General features: G+C 34.0%; 1 protein-coding gene across 1 annotated transcript; it reads left to right on the plus strand.

Moving 5' to 3' along the window:
- The first annotated feature begins 4,296 nt into the window (after nt 1–4,296).
- Nucleotides 4,297–25,601, plus strand: LOC132759217 (PSME3-interacting protein-like). The gene is made up of 7 exons (XM_060750948.1): nt 4,297–4,446; nt 14,933–15,122; nt 15,848–15,946; nt 16,914–17,033; nt 20,257–20,380; nt 21,186–21,251; nt 25,346–25,601. Exons 2-7 carry the CDS (start codon nt 14,984–14,986, stop codon nt 25,563–25,565), a joined length of 768 nt encoding a protein of 255 aa, XP_060606931.1. The 5' UTR covers nt 4,297–4,446; nt 14,933–14,983; the 3' UTR covers nt 25,566–25,601.
- The last annotated feature ends 171 nt before the right edge of the window (nt 25,602–25,772 follow it).

Consider the following 25,772-nt stretch of genomic DNA (forward strand, 5'->3'; position numbering starts at 1 on the left):
TGAAAAAAAATTGTAAAAAAGGTAGCAAAATGTAACCAAAGTAGTATTTTGACTTCCATACAAAATACTAAATCACTTTAACTTTACCAATTGCAAAAGAGCAGATAATAGTAAAAATTTGATGACCTTTAAATTATTGTTAGGAAACCATAACTGGACACCAAAAGTCACAATAGCTGCCAGAGGAGCCAGGACTCAGGACAAAGATAATACTCAGAAATATATGAATTTTCACTAAATCCCATGTTCAAAATTTAATGGAGATAATACTAAAAATACAGGAGTTATGAATCTATTCGCACCTGATATAAGTGTTCAGAAACATATTTTTAAGTTCAAATTTAATGCGGAAAATTCTGAGTAAAAAAGGATGATGATTCTGAAAATATTGACGCTAGAGTTATGTAGCTTGTCATGTTATTGTTTAAAGTTAGAAGTAAATTCTTTCATAAATAAAGAAGTAAGAGCAAAAATATAAATATATAAAATAATATATACAGAAGAGCTGTCACAGAACGTGGCAAATGCCCCTAAAGAATTCTAGTTATGAACCACCTATAACATGTTAAGTGTGGTGGTAAAAATTGACAAAGTTCGAACCCCAGCTGAGTGACCTTTAAGTTAGAGAAAGAAACCTTGGTCTTGTTCACAACACATTGTCCATCTATGGTGACTTTATATTTAAAAAAAAAATGAAACTTTCATGTATATGGAAGTTACAGAGCGGACACAACAACCACCATTTATATGACTTAAGGGAAACACATCATACATTTATGATAATTTCATATGTGAAATAAAACATATTATCCTTTCATGCATATTAGTTTCAGAGCATACACGGCCATCTCTGCCTATTTGTATATTAACATCAAAATTGAAAGTTTGAACCCCCACAGTGACCTTGACCTTAGTCGTAAGAAACCGAGCCTTGTTCGCGACACACCATGCATCTATGGTTATTTCATATATGAAAGAAAAAATAAAATCCTTTCATGCATATTATATAGAGAAATACAGAAGTTTCAGAGCGGACAGAACCACCACCTTTTATATTTATATAACATAAAAAAATGACAAAGTTTGAACCCCAACAATGACCTTGACCTTTTCGTAGGAACCCGAGTCTTGTTTGCGACAACACCATGCATTTTTTGGTTATTTCATATATGAATAAAATTAAAATCCTTTCATGTAAACTGAAGTTTCAGAACGGACAAGACCACCACTGTCTATATGTATAAAGCCGGACGGACTGACAGACGGACGGACGGTTCGATTTTAACATGCCACCCTTCGGGGCATAATAAACATCTAAGTTCAAAGGGGAAATAATTCTGGAAATATTCATGCTAGAGTTTGAATATTGTCACACATGTATAAGGAACATATATTTTTAAGTTAGAAGTAGATACCTTAAGAAATAAAGAAGTTAGTAAAAAGTAACATAATTATTTTGAGGAAAAAAATGAGTTCATGGGGAAATATTCTGGAAAAATATTGGTGCTTAAGTGAACAACATTGTCACATATGATGTAGTTGTTGGTAAGGTACACATATTTGAAAATTTAGGTCAATCCCTTATGATGAAATGAAGCATAGAGTAAAAAATAACATTATTTTATGGAAAATTATATGTTCAAAGGGAAATTGTTCTGTAAATACTTTTTTTTTAGTTTAACACCTTATCACATGATGTGTATGATGATAAGATATACATGTGTACATACAGATGTATAATGAAAATTAATGACCCGTTGGGGCGGGCCTAATTATATCCCAGGGCTTTGATCGGAATAAACTTGATAGACACTCAGTATAAGATGTTTCATGCCAAATATCTAAGCTCTAGCTCTTTGGATTTTTGTGTCGCCTCTACGGAGTAGTGGCGACATATAGGGATCACTTCTCCGTCGTCTGTCTGTCCGTCTGTCTGTCTGTCCGTCTGTCTGTCCGTCCGTCCGTCCGTCACAAAACTTGTCCGGCCTACTCCTCATAAACTACTGGTGCAATTTCATCCAAACTTTACAGGAATGATCAGTACCAAGTCAAGTTGTGCATATTGTCAGCATTTTCCGGTTTGAATGATTTTTGTCAGAGTTATGGCCCTTTAATAATTTTAATTTTGAAAGTTTGTCCGGACTACTTCTGTTATACCACTAATGCAATTTCAATGAAACTTTACAGGATTGATCTGTAGCTCAAGTCCTTGTGCATATTGCACTGGTTTTCTGGTTGAATGATTTTTGGCCGAGTTATGGCCCTTTGATAAAAAGGTGTTTTTTTCTGTGTGTTGCCAGAAACACAAAAGCTTGTCCGGACTATTCCTCATTAACTACTGGTGCAATTTCATCCAAACTTTACAGGAATGATCAGCACCAAGTCTAGTTGTGCATATTGTCAGCATTTTCCGGTTCAATGATTTTTGTCAGAGTTATAGCCCTGTAATAATTTTTAAGTTTGTCCAGACTACTTCTCTTATACCACTAATGCAATTTCAATGAAACTTTACAGGATTGATCTGTAGCTCTAAGTCCTTGCGCATATTGCACGGGGTTTCTGGTTGAATGATTTTTGGCCGAGTTATGGCTCTTTGATAAAAAAAGTGTTTTTTTCTGTGTGTTGCCAGATACGTAAAAGCTTGTCCGGACTACTCCTCATAAACTACTGGTGCAATTTTATCCAAACTTTACAGGAATGATCAGTACCAAATCTAGTTGTGCACTGTCCGTCTGTCTGTCCGTCTGTCACAAAATTTGTCCCAACATGAAATTGGCCATCATGAGGCGACACATGTGATTACTGATCGCTCTTGTTTAAAAGAAAGGTTTATTTTTTTTGGTTGCTATGGCAATCAAAGTTGCATGGGATTTTATTCTTTGAACACCTTTGGTAGAGCTTTATGCAAGGTACACTCCTGCAAAGTTTTAACAAATTTGGCTAAGTGGTTTAGGAGTAGAAGTTGTTTAAATAAATTTTTGACGCACGGACATTGTCCTCAGATGAGCTAATAAAAAAGTTAGGGATAAAATATTTACTGCACATCTATAGGCATTAATTTAAAGTATGTACGCTGGCGCGAACTTAAAAACCGAGGTGAGTAGGATAGGTCTACATATACTTTATGTAGTCGAGCTAATAATAAAAATATCACTTACCTGGTCACTTAGTTAAGAGTCTTGCACTTTACAGTAAAAAATTACAATGTTTTTTTTTTTTTGCTTTTGTTTTTTAGCGGTTTTTTTTTTTTTTTTTTGGGGGGGGGGGGGTGTAACATGAGTAACAGTGACACTTAACTAATGAACTTTATTAATTAAGAGGATTATTATTACTTAAAAAGGTATATCCCAACATATAATTCATTTAGTAGCTAAAATTTATTAGTGATATTAAGTATATTTACAAATAATTCAATAATTGCTAAAGTTCACAATTCACTTTGGGCCGCAGACCCAGAGAACAAAACATCGATAAAAAGTGAGTGTATCTTCAGAAATTTGATCCTTCAACGTTTAGGGCCATTAGATAAGAACACAGAGGACCAATTAATGATGACAAGACTCTCAACTCAGTGGACGTGTTAATGGGAGATATACCGTTAATAGTGATTTACTAGCTGATAAGCCCTTACTGAGATTCAGCAGGCTGGAAGGGTTTATGCGTAGGACTGGTACGTCTTTTAATCTATTTGAAAGACACTGATCTGCCTAAACTAGAAATGATTGTAACAAATTCACAATTAAGGTGTCTTTAAAATAGGGAAAAAATCTATTAAATAATAAAGAAATTTTTGAGAAAAAGTCAACATTAATTAAAGCTGTTATATTGTAATTATCATAACAGGTGCTCGTCCAGTCTTGGTATATATATATATATATAAAAAAATGAAATGGAAAAAAAACAAGTAGATCTACATTTAATCTGGGTTGAGTGCAAGAAAAGAAATTGTTTTTTTTCCCTCTATATATACTATTACTAGAATGGTAGTAATTCGTAGTAATGATATATAGGGGGGGATTTTTTTCATTTTTTTTTTCTTTTACTCAACCACGGATTTACATTGTAATATTAATCCGTGACTCAACCCAGAATAGTTTTTTTTTTATTTATTTCATTTTTTTAATATGGACGAGCACCTGTGATTATCATGTGTATTAAAATTACAGTTCCAATTGAAACCCGACATGATATTTATGCATTTACGATGCAAACATCTCGGGAACTTGGCTATAAAATATCTCTCATGCACAAAACAATGACACGTGTCATGTAATATTTATATAATATCTGCAATAAAAGTCTCTCTCTGAGTGTATTTTGTCCAATGTCTGTGGCCAGCTAATTCGTCAGCAGCTTAGAACTGCCTGTCACGAAGTGATTGTCACGAATATCAGAATACACGTTCACAGCTGAACGCAAATTTAACATTTTGGAAATTTGAATAAGGTAAACACAGATGCTTGAAATTTTTGAAAAATTAATTTATGTGAGTAAGATCTATGAGGGTTTGCTATCAGTTAAATTGACAAGTGGAAATTTTGCGTAGTTTTCTCACTTATATCTTTTTAACGTGTTTTGGTATAATTTTCGGATAAATCTTTTACGGATAGTAAATTTGAATAAATAAATCACCGCAAGTTATCGCCCAATCTGCCGCCCAGGGTGCTTAGAAAATCCAAAAATAATCACTAATGTATGATAAGTCTTTACTCCCTTCCAACCATTGTTAAATTCTTGCTAGATTCTACCACATTTGATTTTATGTTCATCACTTCAAATATTAGAAACAAAACAACATGTGCTTGATGATGTGAAGCTGAATCATTGAGTCAAGAATTCTTACAAATGTTATAAAAACACATACTGAGCATACTCCTGGATCAGGCTTTTAGCCAGGATATAGCTGCTGAAGGTGATACTAATCGTAGCAAGACACTTCACCCCCAGACATATCCTGGTGTACGTAGTTCCGACGCACCTAAGAAATTATCACCATTTACCGTAACAAAATAAGGTGACAACTAACAAATTACCTAAGCAGTGAAAAATTTATTCATTTCTTCATCTTTTACAACGTTTTTCATTAACTAAAAACTATCGTTAACACAAAAATAATCAAAATATGACAAGCATAGATTTCCAATATGGCGGATATGAGAGTACAGAGAAACGACGCATTTGATTGGTTTCTATATTTAATCTTACTAAAACGAAAGTACACTTCCTTTTCACTGCGAGAATGATGTACAGCAATTTTGTAAACAGCACGAAACATTTCAAGCACAAAAGTAAATAAATAAAAGATGACAATTATTTCAGTTAAGCAGGATTTCAGTTTTTTGAGAAGACTAAATTCAAACATGCTTTACAATGATTACAGGTAGACCAAAACAACAAAGATAACATCCGTTTTATTGCCCTACCACTCACAATTGTGCTAAAATATTTTCTTTCATTAGTATGTGGCTTTTTACATGTCAGTGAGGTTTCTTTGTACAAGAAAAAAAAGAAGCAGGAGAGACAGTTTCAGATATAACAGGAGCAGTGTCAGACTCAATGAGTGGCTCATTTTCAGACAGGAAAGAAGGTTTAAATCCTGGTTCTGGCTGGCTGCATCTTCTGATGAGATTTCTCTTGCTGTTAATCAGTGAAAGGGAGAAGTTAGACTGGTTTTCAAAGGCTTTCTGAAAATAGACTGCAAAATCTTGGATAACAGTACTTTATATTTAAATAGGCACTGAATTCAAGCTTACATATGTCATTATGTAATTTAGTGATTGACCTTCCACAGGACCAGGGTCTTTCAAATATAATTTCTATTTGAAAGACCCTGACAAGACAGGTCTCTCAAAATTTATGTCCGCACCTATTGAAATGTTTTTCAAAGGCCTGAAACAACCTATAGATGTCCATGGGCTGTAGAACATTGCATGTATGAGCAAGTGAATAAGTAAAATAATCATTTCTTGTCTTGCCCATTGAACAATATTGAAATTGATGTGATATCTATGCTTATGATCATAAAATATAACAACTGGGCAAGATTCAGACCTTTCTGGAAGAAATCAGATGTGATTGGAGATAGAGCTTAAATCATATGCTTCAATCACTCTCTGAAACAGTACCATCTGTCACAGGAGTACTACCATTCAGCAATGCTGAATTTATGCCAGTAGCAGATATACAATACAGCATATTGACAAGCAGTAATTATGTCTCTCTGCATTAAAAATAATAAATAGCTGTTGTCATTGAAGTTGGTGAATAATTCCTGATCTTGACTTCAGGGATCTGTAAAAAATAACATAGATAATATTAATAATAAAGCAACATAACAAAAAAAGAACTTAATAGAATACAAACTTTAATATAAATGCATCCATAAAGTCACACAATAATGAGCTAACGAGTACACCTTCCTACACAGTGAATTATATATTTGGTGGTCACATACCATGTCATAATACTATCTCATAAAATAGCGGCGAGTTAGGGTGTCGGCTGGTCCAACTGTCATTTTATCAATTTTGAGAAAACTATACTTTCAAAATTATACAAAATTATTAATAAGAAAAAAACATCATTTTTAAGTGTTTTTATTAAAAAGTACGAAAAGATTACGTCAAAATCGCCTACTTTCCACATTTTCGCTGATAGAAATCACCGAAATGTTAACTTACAAAAAAGCGCGGGAATGACGTCACACGGAAACCCCAAAACGAAATCGAGGTCAAAACAAAAATGGCGTCGTAATTAAGATGCGTCGAAATAAAGTACTGGAGGATAGTCCTATAAATATGATGTCGCTTTGAGATATTTTTGCTTCTGGGCAAAGCAACGTCATATCGAAATTGCTCAAAAACCCATAGCATGTTCCGCCAGAAAATCGGGCGGAACGAAAAACAATGAAGACGGCATGTATTTACATAATTTTTGACCTATTTATGAACAAAACTAAAAAATAAATACCTTTTGTCAAAATAATTAAACTGTCACATCCGAAAAATCATGATTAAATCCTCTCATGTATTTCAATTCCTTTTACAGCCGATAAACAAATGGCGGCCGTAAAGTGCGCAAAATCTGATTGGCTAATTCAAATGCAAGCGTTTAACTGAGTCAGAACAATCTAACGGAATATTTTTTTAACGAAATAATTGCCCATGCACCGTCAGTGTGTTCGAATATATTTTTCCGTTCAAAAATTTGGAATCAATCTGTAAAGCACCTTGCTTTACCAGTATGGCTGATAGACAAAAATAGATTGATGTTTATATTTTATTTAAATTGATAAGTACATCGTTTGAAAGTTTTTGTGTATGATTGAGCATGAAATTGAAAGAAAATATGATAAGCTTTTGAATAAAGCTTGAAAGGCAAGACAACAGACATTTTTGGAATTTTTTATGATGCTATGCATTTTTGAGCAATAACTATTAGACGTCAGGCTTGACCGACAAAAACTATAACAAGCCTGTAACGTCTAATATATTGGACTACCCAAGACACTTCACCCCTCAATTTTTTAAGACGCTTCACTCAAGACACATCATCCCCAAAATCAGTAAGACTAAGACATTTCACCCCTCATTCAATTTTTTTCTATAAAGAAAATAACTCACCAACATAATGCTTTTAATTATTTTTAGTATTATATAAATAATATTTTTTTAATTAAAGGACAATTTACAGACATTTCTAAGAGGAAATATGTTTTTAGTAAATAATTCAGAAACAAATAAAACATGTAATAATTTTTTTAATTCATTTACATTTAACATGATGCAAAAAAAATAACATGAAAAACAATTTACAGCTGACAAACACTTAGATATATTACATCACAGTGGCGGATTCAGGCCCTATCTTCGGTCATAATCTAAAAAGGATTCATTGATGGAAAAAAAAATTGTATTGAATATTAGTGTTTGAATTTTTTTTTAATTTTTTTGTACAATAGAAAGGCAGTAATTTAATTTTATTTTATAGGAAAATCGTCTAATATTAAGATGAGCAAATTGATCGAGTGTTTGAAATTATTTTTATCAACGGTTACAGATACATTGGTATGTGTGCTGTTATTTTGTAAACACTTACTATACAAAGTACAATGTGATGTTAAACCATCCAAAAGGTAAAAGCACAAAATTTCTCAGTCTATGGGAGAGGACATCCCTCCCATGCGCCCACCCCAATTACATATATTTTCTTAATTCCATATCATCTAAACATTTAAAAAAACATTTGTGTACACATATATAAGCAAAGTACATTGCCACTCGTAAGATGAGATGGTCACATGAACAAGATGCTGGCCCAATATTCAAACAAGCGCTATTTTTGCCTGTAGCATTATTTTTGTCAAAATCTTCCATCCCCCCCCCCCCCCCCCCCCCCCAGGAAACCATGTTCTGTATCCCTGCCCTCTGCATCATTGAAACATAACATCAGCACATATTTTTTTCAGATAGTAGACAGGATTTGTGACTTCCCATCAATTCATGAATATCTGGTATAAACACTTTTGCAAGGACATACATCATCCGCAAACTACACAAGTTTTTAGCCGACATCCAATTCAACAATCTTAAAGTAATCCAATCAAAATACGTAATTCAAAAGGTGCAATTTTTTTCTGTTATTTACTCATTTTTAAGATAACAGCAGAGTTCCAGGTAACGTGCGTATCGGCGTATTTTACGCTTCAAAATCAACTAAATACGCTCCATATTTCAAATTTCTTGCGTTCATTTACGCATGCTATAAATTAAATACGCAAAGAATGAAAAATCGAAGCGTATTTTGTGTGTACTTATTCATTTTCGAAACAGCTGATTCCGTTTCCGTTTAACAGTTGACTGTGTTTCTTTTTCCCGTTTAATACCCGAAAAATAACACCAACTATTTTTATACGCCCGTTTGAAAAACGGGACGTATTATGGGAACGCCCCTGGCGGGCAGGCGGGCGGGCGGCGTCCAATTTTGTCCGGAGCATATCTCCTACATGTATGGAGGGATTTTAATGAAAGTTCATAGAAATGTTCACCACTATGAGGAGCAGTGTCGCGCACATGAACCAGGTCTCTAGGTCAAAGGTCAAGGTCACACTTAGAGCTCATTGAAAAATGCTTGTCCGGAGCAAAACTTCCACATGTATAGAGGGATTTCAATATAACGTGGCACAAATGTTCACCATTGTGAGGCGGAGTGTCGCGCACAAAATTCAGGTCCCTGCAGCCAAGGTCAAGGTCACACATAAAGGTCAAAGTTTAGATAAAAATATGAAGATGTGTATAGGGACGATTTAATCATCATTTATTGAGGGATTGTAACACAAATGGTCATTATCGTGACTATGGCTGTGACACATGTACTTTAGGTCAATATATGCAAGGTCAAGGTCACTAATGATGGTGAAATATCCAGATTTTGTCTGGAGCATATCTCCTACATGTATGGAAGAATTTTTATAATACTTTATGGAAATGTTCACCACCATGATATGTATTGCTCCATGCATGATCCAGGTCAAAGGTCAAGGTCACACTTAGAGCTCATTGAAAAACGCTTGTCCGGAGCAAAACTTCTACATTCATAGGGGGATTTCAATATAACTTGGCATAAATGTTCAACCATTGTGAGGCTGAGTGTCGCACGCAAAATTCAGATCCCTGCGACCAAAGTCAAGGTTACACATAGAGGTCAAAGTTCAGATAAAAATTTGAAGATGTGTATAGGGACCATTTAGTCATAATTTATTGATGGATTGTAGCACAAATGGTAACTTATCATGACTACAGGTGTGACACATTTAATTTAGGTTAATATTTGCAAGGTCAAGGTCACTGGAGATGATTAAATATCCAGATGTTGTCCGAAGCATATTTTCTACATGCATGGAGGAAATTTTAATGTTACTTTATAGAATTGTTCACCACCATGAGACGTAGTGCCCTGCACATGAAACCAAGTCTCTAGGTCAAAGGTGAAGGTCACAGTTAGAGCTCATAGAAAAACGCTTGTCTGGAGCAAAACTTCTACATGCATAGAGGGATTTCAATATAATTTGGCACAAATGTTCATCATTGTGAGGCTGAGCTGTGCATAAAATTCAGGTCCCTGCGACCAAGGTCAAGGTCACACATCCTGTGCATATCTTCCCTACTGATTTGTTTTAAGGTTCTTTTAACAACACAGTGCCAAGAATAAAAACTTGCTTGCTAGATAACACTTATCCATAATGCCCCCATCTCCATCTTAAGCTTTCGTAAATGGGCGTATTTTGTGACTATGGCACCCTTGTTATATTCTGTAAACCAGTCAAATTATGTCTTTATCGCATAGGCGCTTGGTAAAATGTGTTGCTTGATTTCCCTTATAATTGCAAGCGTTTATTTATAAAGACTTACATTATGGCTGCTTAGGAAAATTGACAATTTTTTTTTAACACGACTGAGTTGCCTGCTAAAACAATAATTATTGTAAACCCAATTGTTGAATACATTTTAGATAGTGTATAATTATTTAAAGTGAAAAGGGCGCACACAACACTTGGAAATTGGAAAAAAAGTTATCCGTGGCTGCAAATTTCAGAAACTGGTATTGAAGTTTGAATGAAATGTTTGACTTGTCATAAATTTAGCTGGCATTGTATGGGCTAATGAATGTGCAATAAATATACAGAAATCGGCAATTGACAGGTGATTATTTGTAACGTTATTGTTTATGAATTGTCACCGATTTTTGTTGTAAACAATGTTAAATAAAATTAAGAATATGGTAAAGGCCTTATGGCTGAAGCCTTAATATCAGAGAATGGTCATTATGGTGTGTTAATTTCAATGTAATAAACTTGTGATGCAGCGAAAAAAGTAAAGTCATTTAATTGTACTCTTTAGATTTACAATATATCTAAGTTTACCCCCACATTTTGAAAAGTGGGGGTAATTACCCCCACTGTCAAAAAATTATCTGGAACTCTGTAACAGTAAATAATGAGTCCTAAATTAATTGACGAGTGACAAAAGAAAGGGATACATTGAACACAACACCATAGGGAAATTCCAACAATAATCATGCCTGAGGATTCTGACACCCTTATATGCAGTCCAAGCGAAACATCGTCGGACCGTCGGTCATGTCCGGTAATTTTTTGAAAGGTACGACAAATTTAGAAAGTTCTCCGGACCTACTGTCCAGTAATTTTTTTTAGCAGTAGAACTATAAAAAAAGAAACTCTTTTCACGTTTCTAGGCGCTCTATCTCCAGTTTGCTTAGAAAGCAAAAACAATGTCGCCCTTATTAGGATAAACACGTGCAATAATTTTCCAATTGTCAAAATCTTCCACGCTCCGCCTATATCGTAACGGTCTGTTAAACCAATTTTCATTGGTCGGTATAATTGGAAAACCAATGAAACGCGGCGATACAACTGAGCGGATGTTGGAAGTCAACAGGTGACATCTCCGGAGTGTTGATATTTGCCGATCAAATACATGTATATGTATCAACAAAGAACAATATTAACATATGTCAATTAAGACCAATAAGGGACATACATAGCGCATAAATTTGCTTAGTGCATAAATTTGTCGGTAAGTCTAGTAATCATGTTGATATACATGTATGTTTGCTTTACAAAAACTTGTCGCCAAAAGCTTCAGTCAAACATTTTGATTTTTACAATTTTTTTTGTCAAATGCTTCAATGGCGAATGAAAATGATAGGTAAATAAACTTCTGTAAACACTCGTAGTGGTGAATACCCGATGATTATTCTTTACAAGAATTTCTGTACGAACAGTTGTAAATAATTTAAAAGAAGTTAAAATTTATTTGTGATGATGATCGTAATGCTCGAATATTAAATGTAACTTAAAGTATTTATTAGAGGACAATATTATTTATAATTCAGTGGAAAAAAAAACAACATCCATATGAACCTTATTAAGTTTATATTAACTACGACTCTGAACTGTCAAGAAATACTTTTTTTGGGGAAATATTGAAATTGATGAATTATATGATTTACTAAAAAGTGTTTTTACTTTTTTTATTTCAGCACAAAGTCACTTGGCTGCAGTGACTAAATCAAAACAAGCTACATGAAACCTATGATAATGATGATAGAGAAGAAAAAACATAAGACTGCCTGCAAAGCATTCAGTTCATTAATGATTTTACAACATTTGTAATTTTGCTGTTTATTGTTACAAAATAATATTTAATAAACTTTTTACGTGCATGCATTGTTTTAGTCAACCTAATTTTGGTCAATCTTATTTAAAATGGAATATCAACACTTCAAAAAATGCAATTTGTATGCACTTGCCCCCAAGAACTTATCCCTAATAATTACTATAAATGGGGAAAATTATACAAATTTTTAGGTCCTGTAATTGTCACCAAGGTCCTGTAAAATACCAGGTTTCACAGGACCTATTGTCCTGTAAGATCATTTCAAGTTTCACTGGGACTGTATATGTATTCCTCAAGCATGCCATGGGGTAAAGTGAAGCATATCAAGATATTTTTACTTAAATTTTAGTTTATATAAAGATTTTTTGACAGGTTATATGGCCCTATATAAACTGCTTATATACGTCCATATAAACTGTCAGGAATCTTTAAAACATCTGATCTTATGATACAGCAAACTTTCTTTAATAGAGGAAAAAAGGAAATTCCATTATTGAATTGACAGTGCTCAGCCATGTATATATTCTAAATAGTTAAAGATCCTGTAACTCACTTTTATATGGTTTTAAATCATAAAAATAATGCTCAAATAAAGATTTATCAATATTGTAAGTTCCAAAAAGCATTATTTATAAAGAAATTACCGAATTTGCAAGGAGGTAATTAGAAATTTATTTTGTATAAAGTCTAAGTCAAAATTATCAATAAGAAATGGATGCATATAGTTTAATGAATACATATAAATTAATGTGCACAAATATTTGCAGTACACAGGGGCGTAGCTTGAAAGAAACCAATGTGTAGGCACTTGTGTTAGGGGGGTTCGGGGGCATGCTCCCCCGGAAAATTTTGAAAATCTACATTGCCGTACCTGCATTCTGGGGTATGTTAAGGCATGTTCTGAAGGAAGAGTATTCATAATTTTGCTGAGTTTTGGTTACATTTTTTTCCATCAATTTAAAGATGACCATACTTATATCACTAACTCAACGCAAAGATACTATGATATTTTGGCAAAAAGAGCTTTTTTTCCGTATATAGTTTTGGGTAATAATATATGAATCCAATACGAACAATTGTTTTGCAAATTTTTAAGCAATCATTAAAATTTCAAATTCAAAATAAGGTTGTCTAAACATATAATTAGAAAATAATGAAAACAAAGATCAACAAGACCGATCGCCATTAACTAAATGCACCCCTTTACACATGACAATCGGTATTTAAATGATGATGAAATATCTAATGTCACACAAACAGCATCGAATAAATTTTCTCAATAAGATTTTATGTTCCCATAATTTTATGAAGCCTTAGTGAAACATATACATAGAACATAGAATAGAGTGTTTACGTGAAGTCAAACATATAAAGAAAGTAAAGACAAAGCAAACTTACAACTCCAGTACGTTACCTACAGTAAAGTGAGAAAAAGAATTCCGAAGAACTTTTATTATCAAACATTTAAGCAATTTAATGAATAAATAAAGTTTCATTAAAGTATAAATTAAAAAAAGAGAATTAAATCGCCAGCTTTATAAGCAAACTCTCCACAAGTACGCTAATTAATGCATATTTTGATGTGTATTCGAACACATTACTTGTATATGTAATAGAAAGAGCACCGAAACACGAATCTATCTGATTTGTACGAGGGGGCGTAGCCCCCGAGTATTAATCAGATTGCCGAGTGTTTTGGTGTTCTTTCTCTTTTGTATCATAGTCAAACATAAAAGCACGTTCCCTGTTGTCACAATATGAAACCCCGGCAAAAATGAACCAATGAACGAACATCTGAATATGACATTTCTGTCGCTTTCCCTTTCTCTGCCGTCACAATATGTAAATCCCAGCAAAAATGAGCCAATCAATGGGCATGCTCTGGAGTGCGGGTAACTAATACCCGCACTTTAACGCACTGTGCATGTATATGTAAACGATTTAACCCTGACACATTTTCAACAGAAAGGTCTCCAAACTATGATACAAATATCTATTATCACGGATTTATATTACATATATAAATCCGTGCTATTATATATAATTAAAATACATTTTAAAAATTTTAAAATCATGTAATAACACAGATTATGTTTCACGTTTACTTCAAATCGACTTGTGCTCAAGATTTGACGGAGATGCAGTTTGAACAGAATAATGTACAAATAATTAAATCATAAATACCTTAAGAAGGTAAGAGAATATAAAAGTCAAGATGTCTAGGCTTCATTCGAAAGATATCGCTTAGCTTCCTCATCAGTTATATAAAGCTAGCACTACCGATATCTGGATATGGCCGATCATTGTCGTGCATACTTGTAATATTTATATTTTGAATCGAAGCGCTCAAAATCTTTTATTTTGTCATCCGTCTCTGATAGGTTTTACCACAGAACAACTTTATAACACGACAACACTTTAGTTATGAAATAAAACTTGATATAAAGAGTATAAAACTCGATTGGTGGCATATATATAATGTTCTAATATTTGGACCTACACATCTACCGCCCTTACCCTAAAAATTTTATCGCATTTTTGTAATAATTTAATTTTTCATTTTTGAGGAAAAAGTGTAGGCACGTGCCTACAGTGCCTATAGGAAGCTACGCCACTGGTACATATTTTACGTATGTTCGATGTTTGAACTCGGGTAACTATCAATAAGTGCATATGCATTAATATTTGTATTTATTGTTGTGTGCTTATACACTTAGAATTAACTTCTATTTTAGTGAAAGAGGAATTTGTTTACAACTTACATCATACATTGACTGAATGCAGAGATGAGTTTCAGCAGCTCTTCTGGAAGTGCGGTGCCTGGATTTACTCTGAAGAAGTTTGAATCTCAAAATGAAGTGGATGAGAAGAAGCAGAAAAGGCAAGAAGAATGGGAGAAAGTAAGAAAACCGGATGATCCAGAAGGTAAAATAGTTACTAAACAGTACCAGAATTATATGCAATAAGGTTGTTCAAAAGTCATTATTTTTCCCTTAAAAAAATAAATAAAACAATGCAGTTTCAGTTAAAAACGAGCTGTCCTGAGAAATTTTAATCCATACACCAAGTCATGTTGTTTACATAGACAAACATTGTCAAAACTTTTATAATATTAATTCAGGTAGCTATTATTTGCAACTTAAATGAACATCCAAGTGTTTAACTCCCAAAATTACTCAGAGTCATAGGTTTCTCTGACACCTCAGATTTAAGGTATTTCTGCTTATGAATGATTGGTATAATGGGGGAAATTTATGTGTTTAGTACATCTTAATCAGTTATAATCCAACCATGACCCCAGTTTTACTTGAGGTAAGGATAAAAGACTATGGTTAACTTTGAATTAAAATCTCACAGAGGTAATATGATATTCATAGGACTATTCAGTATTGTAATGTATGCAACTTCTTTTGTTCTTCGATAGTTACCACCCTTTGAAGATAGTTTGTCTACTTCAGTGGTATACAGTGCAAGAACATACAAAGAAGTATAGACTTTTCCATATTTCAAAACCTCCCATTTTTGGTAAAACCATCCCCTTTTTCAAATATTTCCATATCTTGTCAAAGTTTTCTCACTGTAAAGTCAAAAAAAGGTGAAAAATATTTTAATGTGTTTTGAAATTAAATCATGTGGTATTGATATTTCAGAATGTCCTGAAGCACCAGTAGACAACAGATGTTTATATGACAAGTTACAGGAACAGAAATTGAAGAAAGATGAAGAATTTGAGGAAAAAATTGCCTTTAGTATGTATATAAATCTTTAACCTGCTGGAAAGTAGTTAACTTTTGTCCTAGAAGTGGTTAGCTTTTGTCCTAGAAGTGGTTAACTTTTGTCCGTGAAGTTGTTCGCTTTTCTCCAGGAAATGGTTAGCTTTTCTCCAGGAAGTTTAGGACAAAAGTGATTCTACACAAAAGCTCAACTGTCCAAAAATGAAAGCCCTCCACTTGGCTCCACTGAAAATGACAAGGCAGACAAAAGCAGTTCCGTGAAAAGACAGAATTTTTAACAAAAACCCTCCAGTGTAACTTAAGTAATTGACCTCTTTTAAAAGAGGGGAACCTTTTATAAATGTCTCCACTCTGTAATTTAAGTTGATTTATACTTATTCTTCATCCTAACTGTTCATATTTGAGCAATCACATCATATTCACATGTAAAATCATTCACTGATATATAATTTTAAAAACAATTTAAGACACCTGCACAATAAAGCCAGTCATGAATGAAGTGTATGCTTGCCTACATGCTTCAGTCTGGTGTAGAGGGTGAACAAATCAAGCATACACATGGAAAAGATATGTTTGATGTCAATGTGAAATAAGAAAAATATATATTTATGGTATCAATATGTTAAATGCATTGAAAAGAAAGTAATTAACATACATTTATAATTTTTTGTCCAGCCTATCATTTCAATTAAAAGGGCTTTTGTAAAATGTAAATAATGAGATGCAGAATAATTTTACAGCAGACAAAATCAATTGCATTGGATCTTAAAGTTGTGGATTGAGCCCTACATGTATCCACGAAAACCATGAAAATTAGTTCCCCACAAATAATAATGATTGTTCAGTACATGCAGGTCTTAGACTATGACATAAGAAAATTATGTTCATTTGAAATAAATGAAAACATTTTGGATTAAAGAAAAGTTTAGAGTTACTGTCTTTATAGAATTGAACAAGCTTGAATAAGAGGTTGTAATTGCAGGAAATCAAGTGGCACGCTTAGATGCTGATGAAACAGAATTTCTGGACTTTTGTACAGAAAGACAACAAGAAATTATACAGGAGCGTAAACAAGAGGAAGAAAATATCATTTCAGAGATGAAAATATCCTTTACATACTTACAATTTGACAATTTGATATTTGAACATACAGTGAACTGTTGGTAATAATATCATAAACCCACCAAGTTAGCTCATGGTTGATACTCAGATCACTTTTTCTCTGGATATATTTGAATACCTTTAAAATTATGCTGTTTTCCTAATTCAAGTTGTGATTTCTTTAGACTTTTTCAATTCATCCATGGAAATATTACTGTGAAAACTTTAATGTTTGTTTGCATCTTTTACCTTCATTCTGTTACTGTATTACATGTACTTTGCCATGGGTTTTACCACAAGTTGGTGTATTTTATTTTGTATTGATGACTTTTTTGTGTGGCCTTGAAAAAGGCAACATATAGGGGTTACTTTTGTCGTTGTCGGTGCCGGCGCTCCCTAAAGCTTGTCTGGAGCATAACTCAGTCACTATAAGTCTGATTGACACTAAACTTGGTGTGCATGCTTCTTTCAATGACCTAAAGTGCAGTGCACAAGAATAGTTAGTTACTCTGCGCTTCTTAATTTTTAGCTCACCTTGCACAAAGTGCAGGTGAGCTTTTAGGATGGCCAACCAAATGGCGTCCGTCGTCTGTCGTCCGTCCACATTTTAAATATTCTAAGGACATCTTTTATGATACCGCAAGGCCAATGTTAATGAAACTTGGCAGGAATACTCTTTGTATGAAGCTCTATCAAGATTGTTCAAAGAATTCCATTTCATGCAGAACTCTGGTTGCCATGGCAACCGAAAGAAAAATCTTTAAATATCTTCTTTTAAAGAACCGTAAGAGCTAGAGCCTTAGATATTTGGCATGAAACATCTTCTAATGAGTGTCTACCAAGTTTGTTCAAATAAAAGCCCTAGGGTCAAAATTGGCCCGGCCCCAGGGGGTCATTGATTTTCCCTATATGCATATAGTAAAAACTTAAAAAATCTTCTTTTAAAGAACCCAAAGAGCTAGAGCTAAGATATTTGGCATGAAACATCTTCTAGTGAGTGTCTACCAAGTTTGTTCAAATAAAAGCCCTGGGGTCAAAATTGGCCCCGGCCCGGGGGGTCATTGATTTTCCGTATATGTATATAGTTAAAAACTTAAAAAATCTTCTTTTAAAGAACTGTTAAAGCTAGAGCTTAGATATTTGGCATGAAACATCTTCTAGTGAATGTCTACCAAGTTTGTTCAAATAAAAGCCCTGGGTCAAAATTGGCCCCGCCCCAGGGGTCATTGATTTTCCCTATATGCATATAGTAAAAACTTAAAAAATCTTCTTTTAAAGAACCCAAAGAGCTAGAGCTAAGATATTTAGCATGAAACATCTTCTAATGAGTGTCTACCAAGTTTGTTCAAATTAAAGCCCTGAGGTCAAAATTGGCCCTGCCCCAGGGGGTCATAGATTTTCCCTATATGCATATAGTAAAAACTTAAAAAATCTTCTTTTAAAGAACCCAAAGAGCTAGAGCTAAGATATTTGACATGAAATATCTTCTAGTGAGTGTCTACCAAGTTTGTTCAAATAAAAGCCCTTGGGTCAAAATTGGCCCCGCCCCGGGGGATCATTGATTTTCCCAATATGCATATAGTAAAAACTTAAAAAATCTTCTTTTAAAGAACCGTAAGAGGTAGAGCTTAGATATTTGACATGAAACATTTTCTAGTGAATGTCTACCAAGTTTGTTCAAATAAAAGCCCTGGGGTCAAAATTGGCCCTGTCCCAGGGGGTCATAGATTTTCCCTATATGCATATAGTAAAAACTTAAAAAATCTTCTTTTAAAGAACCCAAAGAGCTAGAGCTAAGATATTTGACATGAAATATCTTCTAGTGAGTGTCTACCAAGTTTGTTCAAATAAAAGCCCTGGGGTCAAAATTGGCCCCGCCCCGGGGGATCATTGATTTTCCCTATATGCATATAGTAAAAACTTAAAAAATCTTCTTTTAAAGAACCGTAAGAGGTAGAGCTTAGATATTTGACATGAAACATTTTCTAGTGAATGTCTACCAAGTTTGTTCAAATAAAAGCCCTGGGGTCAAAATTGGCCCTGTCCCAGGGGGTCATAGATTTTCCCTATATGCATATAGTAAAAACTTAAAAAATCTTCTTTTAAAGAACCCAAAGAGCAAGAGCTAAGATATTTAGCATGAAACATCTTCTAATGAGTGTCTACCAAGTTTGTTCAAATAAAAGCCCTGGGGTCAAAATTGGCCCCGCCCCAGGGGGTCATTGATTTTCCCTATATGTATATAGTAAAAACTTAAAAAATCTTCTTTTAAAGAACTCAAAGAGCAAGAGCTAAGATATTTAGCATGAAACATGTTCTAATGGGTGTCTACCAAGTATGTTCATATAAAAGCCCTGGGGTCAAAACTGGCCCGCCCCGGGGGTCATTGATTTTCCTTATATGTGTATAGCAAAAACTTAAAAATCTTCTTTGAAAAAACCCAAATAGCTTGAGTTTAGATATTATACATGAAACATTTTTAAGTAAATATCTACAAAGTTTGTTCAAATAAAAGCCCGGGGGTCAAAACTGGCCCTGCCCCAGAGGTGTCATTGTTTTTAACTATATGTGTATAGTAAAAACTTAAAAAATCTTCTTTTAAAAAACCCAATGAGCTAGAACTTAGATGTTTAGCATGAAACATCTTCTTATGGGTGTCTACCAAGTCTGTTCAAATAAAAGCCCTTGGGTAAAAATTGGCCCCCGGGGGGGGGGGGGGCTATATACAGGTGAGCAACCTCAGGGCCATCATGGCCCTCTTGTTAAGTTATTGCCCTTTGTTGATTTCACCTAAACTATAAAAGCTAGGAACTTGAAACTTCATGATGATAGATCTCATTGGGAAGAAGAGCAGTGCATAAGAACTGGTACTCTGTACTTCAGAATTTTAGAGTAATTGCCCTTTGTTAATTATTAGGACCAATTCTCCTACACAATAAAAACTATTCAAGCTACATCAATCCTGAAGTAACATTGTTAAAATCAGTTCAAATGCCACTAAAGTTCAAGGTACATGTACATTGTAATAGTGGTGATTATAAATTTTTTATATAATTATTTAAGAAGATAATGCCTAAGTGGCAGCTTTACAGTTCACAAGGCGACACATCCGACTGGCGGAGTTCTAGTTGTAATATATATGTGCAGTTATTTGTTATTGAAAAAGTGTTTGCTTAAATATACATGTAAGCAATAAAAATCAATTATTTTTCTTGACTTTCACCAAGATGCTAAAGTGATAAAGATGACAGAAAATAAACAGGACGATAAAAAATCACGACCTATAGTACAGCAGCAAAGTAAAAAATCTCAAATGTCCCTCCTTGCTGGAGCAGTCAAACGAAAAGGGTAACTTCTTTGTGTGTTTCTATTAGATTTAAGTCTGTTAGTGAGAAGATTCAACTGTAAGAAATTTTATAGGTAATTTAAAACATTGATAAAAATCAAGGGAGGGGAGGACTTTTTGTTTTTGCCTATGGAATTTCAAACAAAAAGTAATTCAAAAATGTACATGTTAACTGAATGGCTGTCATTATTCAACTGACAAAGGTTAATATTGCCTAAAAATGAAGAAAAAATCTTGAAATGTATAGTGTGTAGCGGCATGGTCAAGTGATAATCATGTCAGACTAGAAATCTGAGGATTGCTTGCTGCAAGGGTTCAAACCCCATCATAGGCAAACCATTGTTTCAGTGAGCAAGAAACTTTAACTCATTGCTTAGTATTGGTTGGTTACAGGAACAGATTTTAGAGTGTTTCGAACTAAAATAAATTCATATAAACTAAACTAAAGAAAATTCTGAGTTCTACGAACTTATTGAACTCCCCACATAAGCCATTTCCAGAACTTTGAATAGTTGTACAAAGTTGAACTTTGTGGCTTTTAATTAAAATAAATCTATTTTATCATTATTATTTGCAAACTTTTAGTGTTGTAAATTTTGAAGCTTGCGTTACCCTTGATTATGTAACTTTAAAGTTAAACTCAACATAAAAGGCTTTGGTGCAGGTAATATTATTTGATTCTGTTGCATACAATCTAATTTGAATAATTCCATTCAAATTAAACCATTTTAACAATTAAACATTTTTTTTTAAAATGTATCCCAATTTCTTAAAAGATATTTAGCAATCTCATTACATTATTAACAGGTCAGAAGAAACTTCTGTCAGTAAAAAGACAAAGACAGAAAGTGCTGATGATGCTATACAAGAGAAGTAAGTTTTATTACAATATATATCTAATAGTGGTTGTTGCTTGAACTATTAAAGTGACATTATGGTCATCTCAGTTACATGGTGGGTGTACTGGTTAAAGTCAAAATAACTTTACATTTTGCCATAATTTCTTTTAAGTTTATAGTCTAGTTCATGTGTAGAATCAAAAACCCACCTCGAGAGAAAATTCTATAAATATCTATCGGAATGTTTCGTTAATGTACAGTTGATTAGAAGAGTGGGACATTTTTTTTTAGGCAGTTATTTTTTATCTATCATTGACAATATATAGTAATTTTTTTAGATATACAGTAGAACTTCGGTTAGTTGAAGTTGAAGGGACTTGCGTAAAAACTTTGACACATCGAGACTTCGACTATCGAGGCTTTGTCTCATGAATCTGTTTCAATTTCATGACAAAATTTCCACCCATTGAAGTATACAAGGATGTTACCAAAGGCATAACAATAGGAAAGGGCGATAACTAAATCAGCTTTTTATGCCCCCACAGAGTGGGAGCATATAGCGTTGCACTTGTCCATCCGAGTGTCCGTCCGTCCCGAAATCTTGTGAATGCAACTCCTCTTAAACCGGATGGCAGATTTTGCTTAAACTTCCAGGGATGAACAACCTTAATGTGTAGATGGTATTAAAGGAAGGAATTTTTGCTGCGACCAAATTTAACAGAATTACGGCCCTTTGTTGATTTTTTCACTATATACTATGTAGAAATTTTGTGAATGCAACTCCTCTTAAACCGGTTAACAGATTTTGCTTAAACTTCCAGGGATTAACAACCTTAATGTGTAGATGGTAGTAAAGGAAGGAATATTTGCTGCGACCAAATTTCACAGAATTATGGCCCTTTGTTGATTTTTTCACTATATACTATGTAGAAATTTTGTGAACGCAACTCCTCTTAAACCGGATAACAGAATTTGCTTAAACTTCCAGGGATGAACAACCTTAATGTGTAGATGGTAGTAAAGGGAGCTTTTTGCTGCGACCAAAGTTAACAGAATTATGGCCCTTTGTTGATTTTTTCACTATATACTATGTAGAAATTTTGTGAATGCAACTCCTCTTAAACCGGATGGCAGATTTTGCTTAAACTTCCAGGGATGAACAACCTTAATGTGTAGATGGTATTAAAGGAAGGAATTTTTGCTGCGACCAAATTTAACAGAATTACGGCCCTTTGTTGATTTTTTCACTATATACTATGTAGAAATTTTGTGAATGCAACTCCTCTTAAAACCGGTTAACAGATTTTGCTTAAACTTCCAGGGATTAACAACCTTAATGTGTAGATGGTAGTAAAGGAAGGAATATTTGCTGCGACCAAATTTCACAGAATTATGGCCCTTTGTTGATTTTTTCACTATATACTATGTAGAAATTTTGTGAACGCAACTCCTCTTAAACCGGATAACAGAATTTGCTTAAACTTCCAGGGATGAACAACCTTAATGTGTAGATGGTAGTAAAGGGAGCTTTTTGCTGCGACCAAAGTTAACAGAATTATGGCCCTTTGTTGATTTTTTCACTATATACTATGTAGAAATTTTGTGAATGCAACTCCTCTTAAACCGGATGGCAGATTTTGCTTAAACTTCCAGGGATGAACAACCTTAATGTGTAGATGGTAGTAAAGGAAGGAATTTTTGCTGCAACCAAATTTAACAGAATTATGGCCCTTTGTAGATTTTTTCATTATATACTATGTAGAAATTTTGTGAACGCAACTCCTCTTAAACCGGGTGGCAGATTTTGCTTAAACTTCCAGGGATTAACAACCTTAATGTGTAGATGGTAGTAAAGGAAGGAATTTTTGCTGCGACCAAATTTAACAGAATTATGGCCCTTTGTTGATTTTTAGTTTTCAACTTGTGGCACATGTAGTCCAAAAAATATTTGACATAGAGTCAGATTGACAGAACAGTGGCGTGTGGGGGCATCCGTGTCCTATGGACACATTTCTAGTTGTAAATATTTTGCTGTGATTATCACGCAACAACGGGTCATGGAAGTTTTCAAATGAAAGTAGTTTTTACTCTTTACTTTCAATAACAACTAAGACAATTTGAATGGTAACAATTTTTTTTTCACACATTTAAACGCATACAAATGCTGTTTGAAGACATGACAGTGTAATTTACACCTGTCACACAAGTTTATCGGAAATTGTCTTCACGGCCAGATAAGGTGTGAAAAATGTCTCAAGATTGAAGGTGTAAAACCAATCAGAGAATTTTGACTTATTTGTGGTAAATTGTACTCTATTTATTCTTTAAGGACCACCATAAAATTTCGACCCATCGAAAAATTCGACACATAAATTTTCAACTCATAAACAGGTTTTTATAAGAAAGAAATAGCGGAATAAAAACGGGACTTTCAGTTTACTTCTACACATCGAGAAAATCGACTAATCAAGGTTCAACTCATAGAAGTTCTACTGTATAGTCAATTCAGCTAAACAGCCGAAAAAATGAGAATAATGTCACTTTAATGATAAATTGGCTAGAGTTTAACGATATATAATTCAAATCATTACCACGGTTTGCACTGTACTTGGTTACAATATAATTCTTCTCTCGTTACCAATGCTAAAAATTAATTATTTATATATCTTGATAGCTATTTCCTTGAATGTAAGATTGATTGATTGAGATCACATTAAGCATAAATTCTTAGCCTTCTTAACAAGTTTTACCCTGATGTAACTTAAAACAGTGTATAAGTAGTTTGAGGGAATTCAGAATCAAAATAATTGGTGAAATTGAATGGCATACAAACTTGTTCAGGCTACCATAACTTAGTGGTTGCGTTAAAATGAGTAGTGCTAGCAAATTATGTTAATACAGTCTAGAGTAAAGTCCCTTCACTTACTATCTATCTTTGCATTAAAACCTTTTTACAAAAATTCTATAAATCATGCCCCTTGGGTCAAAATTGGCCCAAGCTGTGGGGTTTCTAAAATATAGAATTAACCCTTTCCCCCATGAGCATATTGTGAAAAATGGCCGTTTTCACTGAAAAGCCTCCTGTTACAATTTCAAACTGCTATGAAACTATGAAAAATGCTTCAATACTAATCAAACTTGGCACAAATGTTGACTGGACCATTGCCTTTGTAACGACATGCTCAGTCTTAAATTTCCTGTTACCATGGCAACGAGGGGACATCTCAAAATTGCCAGAAATCACTATTTTGCCTCGATTTTTTCCATCAAAATTTATTTCAAAGTGCTGCAACTTCTCAAGGGATTGAGATAGAGTCAAAGGCTTTTCAGCGTTGGTTACACGTTACATTATGATCGACCTGGGGTCATTTTTAGCCTCTCACAAGTCCAAAATTTTCTTGGCGATCAGGGGGACTCCGCCCCCCTTCAAACCCCCCAAACAGAAGGGGGCACATCCCCCTTCTGGCAACCCCCTGATGTAATATTTGGATGGGGGATGGCGCCGAAAAATGGTCACTTTTTTTAACAACATTTCTTAAACGAAAACATGTGTTTGGGGCCAAAATAGGACATTTTTTCAATATTGAGGCCTAAAAAAATGGGGGGGGGGGGGGTCGAAAGTGCGTTGTTTCGCGTATATATGAGGTAAAGGGTTAAAAAGGAAACACATTTCAAACTAAAAAATGGAAAAACTAAAAATGACTGAGCGAAGATATTTAGCATGAAGTATTGCCCAGTGGACCTCTTAAAATGGTCACTAATGTATTACGTATTTCTTGTGTATGAGAATGGCAGGTAAAATCTTCTTAAATACTAAAAACTGTATAGACCATAGAAATTGGGCATGATGCATTTCCTGTTTGACCTCTATGCCAGGCAGCTGGGTTCAAATTTGACATGCCAAGATGTGATTTCTGCATTGATCATTTCTAGTGATGAATCTCAGAAGAGCACTTTAGGATTATCATGGCCCTCTTGATTAGTTTTTGTCCTTTCCCAATATGAAATGCAAGAGGTAGTTTAGCTAGGACAGTGGCCCACATATAGTGATATATATAAAAAGTGCCTTTGAATGTACATTTGTATTTATAACTAAGTAAATCAGATATTATATATTTATTTCTGTAGGTCACAGAAAACTGAAGAAAAGACAACTTCCAGCAGCAATTCTTCACAGTTAGCACGAGTTATAGGTGTTCTACCACGTGCATTACCTGGACTTACAGACTATGACGATTCAAGTGACTCTATATCTAGTAGCAGTGATTCTGAGCCAGATTTTTCCTTGTCTAGCAGAAATAATGTTATCTTGATAGCTAAACAACATATTCAACAACAGCAACAGTGAATTACTAGTATTTAAGATTTTGGTGGTATACTTGCTTTACGAATAATACATAAATGTACAAGTGAATAAGGCAAATTTTTATATACAAAACTGTATATAGAATACTCGGAGTGTTATGTTACACTAAAGATGTGGGGAACAGTGAAATTATCATGTGCTAAGTACAGTGAAAAAATATGGCAAACCATTAACCTATTCATAGCTGAA

The sequence above is a fragment of the Ruditapes philippinarum genome, unplaced genomic scaffold, assembly GCF_026571515.1.
Source record: "Ruditapes philippinarum isolate M1 unplaced genomic scaffold, ASM2657151v2 ctg5408_1_1_1_1, whole genome shotgun sequence".
Taxonomy (NCBI): domain Eukaryota; kingdom Metazoa; phylum Mollusca; class Bivalvia; order Venerida; family Veneridae; genus Ruditapes; species Ruditapes philippinarum.

Coding starts and splice junctions, on each gene's coding strand:
- LOC132759217 (XM_060750948.1), top strand. CDS start 14,984: ATGAGTTTCAGCAGCTCTTCTGGAAGTGCGGTGCCTGGATTTACTCTG. Junction 15,947..16,913: donor TGAGGAAAAAATTGCCTTTA/GTATGTATATAA, acceptor TTGTAATTGCAG/GAAATCAAGTGGCACGCTTA. Junction 20,381..21,185: donor GGAGCAGTCAAACGAAAAGG/GTAACTTCTTTG, acceptor CATTATTAACAG/GTCAGAAGAAACTTCTGTCA.